Source organism: Arabidopsis lyrata, assembly GCF_000004255.2.
Source record: "Arabidopsis lyrata subsp. lyrata unplaced genomic scaffold ARALYscaffold_5, whole genome shotgun sequence".
NCBI lineage: Eukaryota > Viridiplantae > Streptophyta > Magnoliopsida > Brassicales > Brassicaceae > Arabidopsis > Arabidopsis lyrata.
In genome coordinates, this window is record NW_003302551.1 from 16,481,478 (window position 1) to 16,494,187 (window position 12,710).

At 34.6% G+C, this 12,710-nt stretch overlaps 1 protein-coding gene across 1 annotated transcript; it reads right to left on the minus strand.

Annotated features, from left to right (window-relative positions):
- Positions 1-2,821: 2,821 nt before the first annotated feature.
- Positions 2,822-5,458, minus strand: LOC9312264. The gene has a single exon (XM_021026291.1). It carries the CDS (start codon positions 5,218-5,220, stop codon positions 5,047-5,049), a length of 174 nt encoding a protein of 57 aa, XP_020881950.1. The 5' UTR covers positions 5,221-5,458; the 3' UTR covers positions 2,822-5,046.
- Positions 5,459-12,710: the final 7,252 nt, after the last annotated feature.

Consider the following 12,710-nt stretch of genomic DNA (forward strand, 5'->3'; position numbering starts at 1 on the left):
AGTAAAGTATGCACCACATCACTCACTACACAAGAAACAAACTTATTAGTGAGATGATCGCACAATCACGATCCTTGTCAGAAGGACCATTGATCATATAGCTAGAGTATAATATGTCCTATATATTAGTATATAATGCTAGGCCTAAAATCGACGCAATAAATTACCTTTAAGTGAAAAATGCACGATCATTTCATCATCTATAATGATTGTTAATCTTAACGCTCAAATGACCACGTCACGGTAAAATCCCAAATCTTGTTTTCTATTCAAAATAAAGTCTATAAGAGTCTATGTAGAAAATCAAGTAAGCTCGCATGTTCCGATATATTGACATATAGGGTTTGACTGGAGAATTAAGAAACATGGCAGAATTTTTTTTTCAAAATGGTAATATTTTATTCATTGTGAAAATTTTATAGAGAAAAATATGCATGTGTCACACGAAAGAGGAGAGGACGGTCTTGGGTTGGGGGTTGGACTTGGCCCGCTCTCTTGGAGAAAATGAACACAAGCCGCACGTGGGAAGTCTACAAAGACTGCTACAAAAAGACATCACCTCGTGGGGGGTCTAGCTCATAAACTGATCACACGCGAGCACAAAAACTTTATGTTTATTATTATTTTTTGGATGTATATATTGTTAGAAAACCTAATTATGTCATCTAATTGGATAAGTAACACTAACAGATACAAATTATACATAACTTAATTAATGGAATACAATATACTATACAATAATGAATGTATAACTAGTGAAGATATTGGCATTATACTGTGTTGAATATGATAAATTGATGGAAATAGTCGTGAGATTACAAAAACAAAAATTGGAAAGAAGAAAATGGAGGCAAGTGTTTGGGTTTCAACGTGTGTCAGAGAGATGCACGTGTTCTCTCCTCCTTTCCAACCCCAACGGGTCCCAAATCCCTTTTCTTAGCTTTTTTTTTTTGGTTTGCGTCCAATCGGCTTTTGCAATCTAATGATCTTCTCTGTTATTATTTTAAAATTGTTAAGGCTAAAGTCTAAAATTAATCCCAAACATTACCATGTGACATTGTGACCAATGTGACAATGATTTACTTATTAGAAAGAATCAGGCCCGGCGGATGACACAATCAAGTGAAGCCACCGCTTAGGGCATCATATTAAATGGACATATTTTCTTAAAACATTTTTAGGTGTTTTATGTTAAAAACATAAAAAATTATAAATTTTTTTGAAAAACAATTTTGTTAGACTTTTCTTTCATTATATTTTGTGGGTTTTATGCCTTTAAATTAATAAAAATTAGTTAGTGTGTTGTTAATGAATTTTATTAGTAGTAAAATTTTGGCTTAAAAAGAAAATAAAACCCTAATGTTTTACAAAAATTTATCTTTTCATTGATTCGATTCATATATTTTCTTTTGTGTGCTTCACTGCTAGCAAGCTTTTTAAGGTATGTGAATTTTGCTTTGATTTGATTAATCAAGTAAATACATAAGTGACTAAGTTTGAAGTTAATGACTGTTTTTTTTAGTTTTAGTTTGATTTATATTAATCTTATTTGTGATGGTAGGAATTTTTTTTTTACAAGGGGCATGATTTTTTTTAATGGTGTAGGACATATAGATATACCGGACCGGCCCTGGAAAGAATAATAGAATCGAAAATTCTTTGTGTTTATTTTGTATGTAACATTAATTATAGAATAAAAAGCAGTGTAATTAAACTGTATAAGAATTCAATCTATTTATTTTTCTTTTTTCAAAATCTACTATTACAAACTAATAATAGACACCTAGATCTTTTCCTTTTCTCCCTAAGTATGTAATATGAAAAAAAAAAAAAAAAAGTATGTAATATGTAAGTAATGTGATATGAATTGCAAAACACCAAAACTCTGTCGTATCTATCTTCCTCTTTTCTCCCTATTTTCGTAGTAACGTCCAAAGGAATAAGAAGCAAAACAACAAAACTCTCTACCGATTCACAGTTAGTGGAATACAACACAATAAAATAGCAGCAGTGCCGGTTTAGCTAGGAGGGCAGTGCAACCACCAGGGGCCCACACATCAAGGGGGCCTACAATTTTTTTTGTTTGTAAACATTAACAGAAAAAAAAAAAATCTGCTGTAGGAATTATTTTTTCAAATCAAAAGGGCCCATAATTTTTGTGATTTTTTTAAACATAACGACAAGTTTTTTCTTTCTTTTTACTGGGCCAAAATTGGATCTTAATTTTCTTTAACCCAACTATTCTAAATTTTTAATTAATTTATTGGGCTATGACTAATTCTTTTTTTCTTTCTGTTACAAAAAAAGGATTTAATACACATCAAAAATTATTCTACAAAACTTTTCACCTTCCCACCCCACCACATCTCTGAGTCTGTCTCTCGAGTCTCTTTCCAAGCAAAATCATGGATCAACACACAACAATGAATGATTTTGTTTTCGATTTTATACAATAGTCAATTCAGTTCAAGTTCTCTAGATCTGTAATCTATTTATGTAAGTTTTCATGTTCTGTTTGAGTTTCGTTCTGTTTTTTTCTAAACTAATATTTCATATTCTTAAATTGAAACTCACTAATCACTAACAACTGGTCACTAATATTTTTCAGGTTTACATTGTTCATTTGGCATTCAGATAATCATATTGATTCTCCAAAATAATCTTATTTCTTTCTTTTTGTAGACGTTGGTTTTTTTTTTTCTCGAAACGTTTTTTTTTAATATAATAGGGGTCCTGTTTTTTATTTTGCCCCGGAGCCTATCAAATGCTCGACCCGGCGCTGAATAGCAGAGTTAAAGAATTCCTTAAAATCTTATCGGGACAATAATTATGAGACCAACCATGTTTTTCCCCATCTCTTTCGTCAATGATGCTGACTTTTACTTATACAAATCAAGTTTCCTTTATGAATAAAGGTTGAAAGTCACGTTTCTCATTTATCCCATCATCATTTATAAATAATATATAGAAACAAAACTTGATCTTTTTACTTGAGAAAATAATGTTCTGATGAGTTCTGTAGTACGTAATAAATCAAACAGTAGTGGGAAAACGATGAATAATAGTAACGGGAGGGACCGCACGAGTGCATCTGCACACCTTTTTCGCCTCGACGATTCCCATTGTCGGCTCATAGTTTTTCACCTACATTTGGTTTCAACATATGTACTATATATATTCAATTATTCAAATCGGACCTAGATATTAAGGTTCACTATAACGCTCAAATACGAACAATCAAATACGTTTTCAATTTCCTACGAGTATCAGACAAGTATCTATAATTTTATTCTAATGATTAATCGTCTTCTTAATCAGCGGTTGCGGCGTGTCGGAAATGTTCGAGACTTGGAGCAAGAGCATGCACGTGATGTTAGACGTTTTAGTTTGTTTTTTATTTTTCGCTTCGGATTCTTTTCACATAGTTTATTAGTGTTGTTGCATGGGTCGTATTTTATAACAATTAAGAATCCAATATAGTGGTAACACTGACTGCATTCACTGGTCAAAATTAAACATAGTTGTTACAAAATTTTCTACGTAATAAAGATCCGATTATATGCATTACAATATAATATACTGTACCCTTTAGGCCATCGCAATTTTTAATTTTCTATAATCTACATTTTAGTAGTAAATTATCAAGGACGATCATGTTCAACTTTATAAGTACCTAATGGAAGAAAAAGCAAACCGCTATTATCAAATAGAATATATGCTTAATAGTTTGTGTTATTGCCGTTATCGTGTCACCATTTGAATTTAAATCCGCATATTACATAATGTAAAAAATTAGGGCAAGTTATTGATGATATATATATTTCTCATGAACTAAAATAATATTTAATATGAATAAGAAAAAGCTTCTACAATGGGCACGTTAGTCTAGGATTACTATTATTTTCACTTGTTTTCTTCATGGTACGGATCTTGAATTACACAATCTATTATTCTTTTCCTTTTCTTTTTAATATATGGATTTGAATAGTTTATGAATCGAATGGAAGACGATGTTGGTTCTCGTCTTCATATTCAAATTTTTATCTACTACACAATTAAACATATCGCCCTCCCTAAACCGACAAAATAACTAGTAATGAAAATAGTGCATAGTTTCGATTTGCATTAGTATGAATTGGACTCGAGTCATATACTCACATGCATGGACTCTCAGGCCGTAGACTTTTGTCATAATTACATTCTATCTTCTCCACCTTTTTCTCTCATCTTTTCGCTGGTATCGTTACACTAATTTAATGAACGATTCACTCTCAAAAAAGAGTCTTTTGTCTATCGACATCTATCGTGTTTTTCGTTTTGTTTTGTTTTGCTTATAATCTGAAATCTAAACTTATACTAATTAAGGTTTATAGCAAGCTGATTTTTTTTTTGTCACTTTAACTGTGCAGTGCCTAACATGAAACTACAGTGGATGAGATTCGATCTCTGACCTCAATATCTATAATGTTTTCAAGATATAAGTTCATTACATGATATCTGTACTGTATATATGTAACTGGTAAACAGATGCTGCCAAATAAAATAACTGGCAAACAAATTATTATTCATCACCAGAGTTAGTTTTCAAAGTTTTTGTGATTATTCTTTAAATCTTTATGGGCCAATGAGATGTTTTGCTGTTATATTATTCATATGATTAACGATAACGAGCATTTGAAGGCTCAATGCATGTCTGAATATTTCTGAATTTACAATAAAGTTTTGTATAACCTATATACTCCAAGTAAAAAAATTGAAGATCATTCCAGGGCCAATGGTTTACAAAAAGAAGAGGTTAGTACTTGAACAACTAAAACTTATTAAGAAAATACCATTCTAATTAACTTTCAAAAGAGAGAGATAAATCTCAAATTAACTAAGCATTTCAAGAATGCATTCACATCAATTTCATATATTCATGTGTATATAACTTACATATCAACCCTACTTCAAATGTTTGATACTAGAGGGAAAAATGAAAACGGCAACCCAACCCAAAAAAGTTAGGAAAAATACAATAAGAGAAACAAAACATAAGGTAAAGATCTAAATCAAAATACGGTCGCGCTCGCGGTCACGGCCACGCCCGCAGACTAACATGGCGATACAACGGCCAAGGATGTAAAACTTGGCTCGCTGTTTCTTCACCATGTGGCTACACTTCGCCTTGAACGTCTTGGACGGCTTGCATGTCCCGCTCGTGCTGTTTTCTTCTCCCATTACTTTATGGTTCCAACACTACAAGGACAAAATTTTGTATACTTCGTTGAAAAGTAGAGAGCTTTGTTGTGGTTCCTGCTTCTGAAATATTTGTAGTAGAAATGTGAGAAGATGGAGAAAGAGGGAGAGTTTAGACAATATATGGAGAGAGATAAGCCTATGAATTAGAAAGAGGGTCACTTGCTTTGGAACAATAAATGATTGATATGTGACATATTTTCTTGTTTTCTATGAGTATATATGTAACACCAATATTTATATATATATGTAATATTACGCATTCTAGAAGAATATTAATGTGATATATGTTCTGAGGTTTTGTTTTGGGTTAATTAAGTGTTTTAAGTTTTTTCAAATTAAAGATCTTGTAGATTAAGTGAAGCTGTAGTAAAATAAAATTGTGTGTTTTTTTTTTTGCTATATAGAAATATGTAATGATAGATTGTATATAGATAGAGTATAGCGTGGGTACGGTTAATTAAGAACGATTGTATATATATAGATATAGAGTATACATATTTGGCTAATTCAGTAAGGTTGTTATAAACCATATGGATGGACTCCATAACCGGCCCATGGCCCATTAGGGTTTTACCTTATTCTCTGTATCCTGCTATTATCCTTGTATATATATCTCTTATACTATTAATGAAAGACACAGTTCACAACACGTTATCAGCACGATAGCCTTTCACCCTAAAAGTTAAAAATCCCGAAACCCTAAATCTCTCTCACAAAAACCAAAACTAAAACCCTAGCCGTCTCTGCAAACAAAATTCTAAACTCTATCGAGATAAGTTTTCTGTTCATATTTGTATTTCTGCACGAATTTTGCACAGATGATCTGTTATCTATTCTGTCTGTAGTTTTGCACGAATTTGCACGGATTATATGTTATCAATTTTGTCTGTATTTCTGCACGAATTTTGCACAGATTATCTGTTGTCAATTCTGTTTGTAGTTTTGCACGAATTTTGCACGGACTATATGTTATCAATTTTGTATGTATTTCTGCACGAATTTTGCACAGATTATCTGTTGTCAATTCTGTCTGTAGATTTGCACAAATTTTGCACGGATTATTTATTATCAATCCTGTCTATATTTTTGTACGATTTATGCACGGATTATATGTTATTGATTCTGAACTGTTTTATGCAGTATATTACAGAAACCCTATTTTCTTTTACTAATGTAATAGCCATTTTTCCATGAGCAAAATTCTGAGTTTCTCAGGAATCAGGATTATATATATTGAGAGACATAACTGTTTCCAATCTCCGTATCAGATCTCGGGTCTCTGTTTCACTTCTCCAATTAAGATAAGTGCTATTTATTTATTATGCTTTATATACATAATCCAATTAAAGTTTGATAAGATAAAATTTGCATGAAAATTGGCACATGTGATTTGATTTATGATTGGAGAATTAATTGAGAAGTTAGTGAATGGAAAGATGTTTAATAGCATGATAGATTGAATGTTTTAATATAAACCCTAGGTTAAACCGAAAGTAAACCGAAACCCTAAATCCTAGGTTAAACCGGTTTAATAAACCCTAAGTCACGGTTTAAGATCAAGCTTCCTATAAATGGAAAGTTTCCAGAAATAGAAAGTTCCATATAAAGAAAGTTTACAGAAATAGAAAGTTTCGTAAAATAGCAAGTTTCCCAAAATAAAAGGTTTCCTAAAATAGCAAGTTTCCCAAAATGGAAAGTTACCAAAATAGGAAACCCCTTCATAAGGAAATATTCCAAAACCCTAAAGTACATAATTGTTTAGGATTTCTTTCTAGATGAGAAATAGAAATTTTCCATAAAAGGAAAGTTCCATATAAGGAAAGTTTCCATAAATAGAAAGTTCCATACATAAAACCGAAATCCTAGCAAAAACCCTAGTACTATAAATCGCGGATGCTAAAACCCTAAAACTTAACCGCGAAATCCTAATATCCTAATCTAGTATGATCCGATTGTTTGGTTGTTGCATACTAGATCAATCTTCTAGGGTTGATTTCATCCATATATATATATATAACATGATTGTTTAGAAAACACTTGCTGAAGACAAGCATGGCTCGGTCTTAAATACCGCATGACTTGGTCTAACCGATTACATGAGTTCTCATTTAACTCTATATATTATAAATATCAGAAATCAACTATTATGAATACACGGCACTCAATGCCTCTAGTGACAATTATTTACAATGGGTTTTGGACACTGAGATTGTCCTAAAGGAAAAAGGACTTGGTGAATCTATTGTGGAAGGAAACAATGTCACCAGAAGAGAAAGATATAAGGCGATTACTGACATACGCCATCACCTCAATGAGAGTCTCAAAATCAGTACCTCACTATTAAGAATCATATGGACCTCAGGACAGAGTTGAAAACAAAAAAAAAAAAAAAAAAAAAACAAAAAAAAAAAAAAAAATTCAATATAACCACCAAAGAACGGTGCTATTACCCAAAAGCCCGATTCGATCGGGAGAATCTCAGATTCCAGGAATTCAAATCCATGAATGAGTATAACTCAGCACTATTTAAAATAGTGTCAATACTGAGATTCCGTGGTGAGGAAGTTACTGAGAATGACTTGCTAGAGAAAGCATTCTCGACCTTTCACACAAACAATATATTGCCTCAGCAACAATATCGTGAAAAAGGTTTTTACCACATATGCAAGTCTAAACTCTCGTTTTTGGGGAGGACTCCTCTGTAGAGAGTGCTAAGGAGTGAGGCTTTGGAGAAACCTTGATGAGAACATTGATTCTGATATGATACTTGCTGAGCAAAACAATGAGTTATGAATAGTGAAATGAGACCTCCTGGTCCTACCCCATTATCAGAAGCCCATTGGGCTGAAGAGCCTAAAGAGCCTAAAGAGACTAAAGAGTCTAACCACGTCCAAAGAGATAAGTATCATGGCCACAGTCATGGTAAATGGAATGGCCATGGTAGAAGTGGCAATTATAATTTATATGATCAAGGAAACCATTCATATGGTTAAGGCCGCCGACCTGACTTTGGTCGTAATCGAGTTAGAGGCCGTGGTATACCCAAACCACAACACTCAAATAAACTTGTTTGCCACTGATGAGGAATGGGGAAACCATTGGACTAAGACGTGCATGACTCCTAAGCATCTCATTGATCTCTATCAAGAGAGTTTGAAAAGAATCTAGAAGCTCATTTCATCACAATGGTGAAGAAGATTTCGACCATGAGATAGATGACTATGAGACTTCGGAATGCCAACAAAATATCCAAAGACATGGTTGATTAGCCAAATTGCGGGTATAGCTAAATTTAGTGAAGGCTAAGGGCAGGCCCATGGCAGGCCCATATTCCCAAGGGCACGCATCCTCAGATGCTTCATATTCACCCAGCTCAAAGGGGCCTTGTTGAGTTTCAAAGAAAAGTTTTTGAATAGTTTCCACATTGAAACTAAGGGTGAAGGGAACAAAGGATTCCCATATATTACTAAGAGCACCCAAGACCATGAGAAGGTCTTAGAGACTATACCCGCGTCATAGACCTTTACTATGCCAAGGTCAATATGATAGAGGCTAATACAGTAAACAAAAGGGTTTACTGAGAAATTCACTAATGGCATGACCGGCTTGGCCAACCTGGTTCTAACATGATGCGTAAAGGTGATATTAAAATCAAAAGGGCACACTCCTTAAGGACCTCACGTGTGCAGCATGTACACAAGGGAAACCCATACTAAGGTCAACACCAGTCAAAGCAACTAGAAACTTGGTGTTTGCTAGATTGTTGGCCCAGACCATAAATCTGTGAGCCCACATACTTAAGACTATATATCTAGATAATGCTGGTAAATTATGTCTCAAGCATTTTATGGCTACAGTATGTCCATGAGGGGGAGAGTAGTATACCCCGTGGCACATGTCCATACTTGAACTGACAGTAGCTGCTTGGGGACACACAATATTACATGCAACAAGAGCTTATACGCATCAGGCCATTCTAGTGAGCATAGATATTCCCCATCCCAATTGCTAACGGGTCATGAGCCAGACGTTTCCCATCTTAAGACATTTGGGTGTTCAGTCTATGTACCCATTGCACCACCACAGAGAGCAAATGATGGGACCTCAAAAGGGGATGGGAATATACGTTAACAATGATTCTCCCACCATCATTAAGTATCTCGAGCCAAAGGCCAGATTCAAGGATTGTCATCTCAATGAATCCGTTTTCCCAACACTGGGTGGAGAGACTAACAAGCTGGTCAAAGAACTTACATAGAATCAAACATCCTTCACATGGCAAGATCCTCGGACTCCATCAGAGATCCAAAAGACTATATATCTGCAAAAGCTAGCTAAAACAGTTGCCAAGATTCCTATAATGACCCAAAGAGAGTAACAAAATCGTACATACCAGCTTGTAATGCACCAGTACGTATTGATGTTCACAAGGAACACAATCAAGTTGCTACAGAGGCTACAACACGTAAGAAACGTGGTAGACCCAAAAGGTTCCAAAGACAAGAACCCTCGGAAATCAAAGAAAGGTGCAAGGGAAACCGAGAAGGTTCAAGAAACCATAGACATGGCCGGCTAATAGACATAACCCTAAGGTACCAATCAATGAGGTTTGGGACGCCAAACCTCAAGGTCCTGAAGGTGTAAAGAGATCTCTATAAACTATATCATGTCTAGAATACAATGGAACCGAAAAGATGTCGACATCAATGATAATATATTTGCGCACAAGGTAGCAACTGAAATGAATGAGGATCAGGAGCCCACGTCTATACTAGAGTGCACTCAAAGACCTGATTGATTAAAATGGTACAAGACCATAAAACGTGGAGCTAAGAATCATTAAGAAGAAGAATGTGTTTGGTCCAATACAAAGGACACCATTCAATGTAAAGCCAGTGGGACAAATGAGTCTTTGTGATTGTGTGAAATAAACATAGTGAAAGCGTAATATATCAAACACGGCTTGTCGCACAAGGATTCACACAAAGACCAGAAATAGAGGAGATATACTCCCCTGCGGTGGATGCTAAGACATTTAAATTTTTGCTAAGTCTGGCTATATAAAAGAGAAAGATTTGCGGCTAATGGATGTAATGCATGCATATTTATATAAGTCCACTGGATAATATATGAGATTACCAGAGGGTATTGAGCTCAAAGATAAGAAAGATTCTCGAGAATAGCACTGCATAAGGCTGGACAAATCCTTATATGGACTGAAACAAAGCGGACGTATGTGGTATAACCGGTTAAGCGAATATCTCATCAGAGAAGGCTATAAAAACGATCCGATCAGTCTATGTATTTTTATCAAGAAGTTTGCAAACAAAGGATTTGTAATCATAGCAGTGTATATGAATGATTTAAACCTCTGGGTAATCGACCAAACAGTTGAGTATATCTAAAGAAAGAATCTGAAATGAAAGACCTAGGCAATAATTAAGTTCTGTTTGGGATTACAACCTGAGTACGTGAATAATAGAATCCTTGTGCATCAAATGGCATACACTGAAAGAGTACTCAAGGGGATTTAATAAGGACCAGGCCCGCCCATTGACCAGGCCCAATGGTGGTGAGAAGCCTCAGATTGTAGTGATCCATTCAGTCCGGAAATGCCATACCTCAGTGCCATAGGAGTTCTAATGAATTTGGCTAGACACACTAGACCAAACATTTGTTTTGCCGTGAGTTTCCTGTCTAAATTTAGTTCATGATCAACTCAAAGGCACTGGAAAGGTTTAAAGGAAGGTTTGGTTAAAATTTAAAGTCTATTCTTCCTGCGTTGTTTACTTGGGTTTATTCTATACTGATCTAACCAAAGAAAGACCAGTTTGCTTTGGTTTAGTTTGATTTACTAATGCAGGATCGATCTTGTACTCAGGGTACACTGAACACCAAAAAAATATCGATGAAACTCTGAGATCAGATTATGGTATGGTCAATGAATAGGAACTATGTGTGGCTTGATCCCTTCCAAGGGTACGTAGGCAGCCTTCCTTAAGGCGCATCTACTACTACATCAAAGATCATCATATTTGAAGACAACGCAGCCTGTATTGCTCAACTCAAGGATGACTACACTAAGAGAGACCGGACGAAGCACATTTTGCCAAAGCTCTTATTCACTCATGAATTACAGAAGGACGGTCAGGTCAAAGTTCAACAGATCTGGTCAAGTGAGAATTCAGCCGACCTATTCACCAAATCATTGCCGACTTCAACGTTCCGGAAGCTCATTCATCAGATCGGGATGCGGGGACTTAAGGATCTACAGTGATGCTCAAATCAGGGGGAGTAATGCGTGTTGTACTCTTTTTCCTTCACCATGGTTTTGTCCCACTGGGTTTTCCTGGTAAGGTTTTAATGAGGCAACATTCACCAGCGCATTATAGAGATCCCGGTTTAGTATCGGACACGGTTATGTCTTCCAAGGGGGAGTGTTATAAACCATATGGATGGACTCCATAACCGGCCCATGGCCCATTAGGGTTTTACCTTATTCTCTGTATCCTGCTATTATCCTTGTATATATATCTCTTATACTATTAATGAAAGACACAGTTCACAACAAAGGTTTTATTATTTAAATTGAAAAAAACTCTTAAGTTCAGACGTACGCTTAATCTATATCTATAATAAGTATAAGTTTAGTAATTTATTAAAATTTTGACTTGAATTATGATTATGTGCATGTTGAAATACATAGCGAACTGATGAATCTTAAATAGTTCACAAAATAGCGAACTAATCATTGAATCAATATTGGTCCAAAAACTAAATTTGATTAGACAAATATATATCAAAATCGATCGGATGGCAAAAAAGTTACTGAAATTATTTTTCATCTTTATTATTACGTAAAAAAACGATGGTTTACACCATTTAGAGTTTTGATGATATAAAAACTAGATTTGGATGCGAAAAATAACATAGTTAACTCGAGATTAACAAACAAATACTAGATATAGTTTTGATTTTCTTTATGTAAACATGTAAATTGGATAAGGCTAACATTTCTGACTATATCTTTAACTTTAAGAAAGAAATATCTGGAAACCATAACAAAGTTTTGAGCTGTAAACATAAATATAGCATAATCAATTCGAAGCATACTACAAACTTGCACATGTGTGTAATTTTTAAGAGATGTGACCACAAATACAGAGGTGGACTAGGACCCGATGTTCTCTATTATAAATGTTTTTCTTTATTCTTAGTCAAACATTTAATTTAATTTTCATGTACTTATTGGTAGATCTTTGGTGAACATCTAAAATGTGAATGGTCGGTCTACGCAGACAGAACCCCACATACGGTAATTTCCGGTCGTCGTGGCAGCTCATTAAACCACACTTTTTTGAAGTTCACGTATCAAAATCGATTGTACTCTTCCTTCATACATGACCCTATTGAAGTAACAACACTTAGAATTCTTGTTCCATCTTTTTCTTTGTGTTGTTATTTTTTAA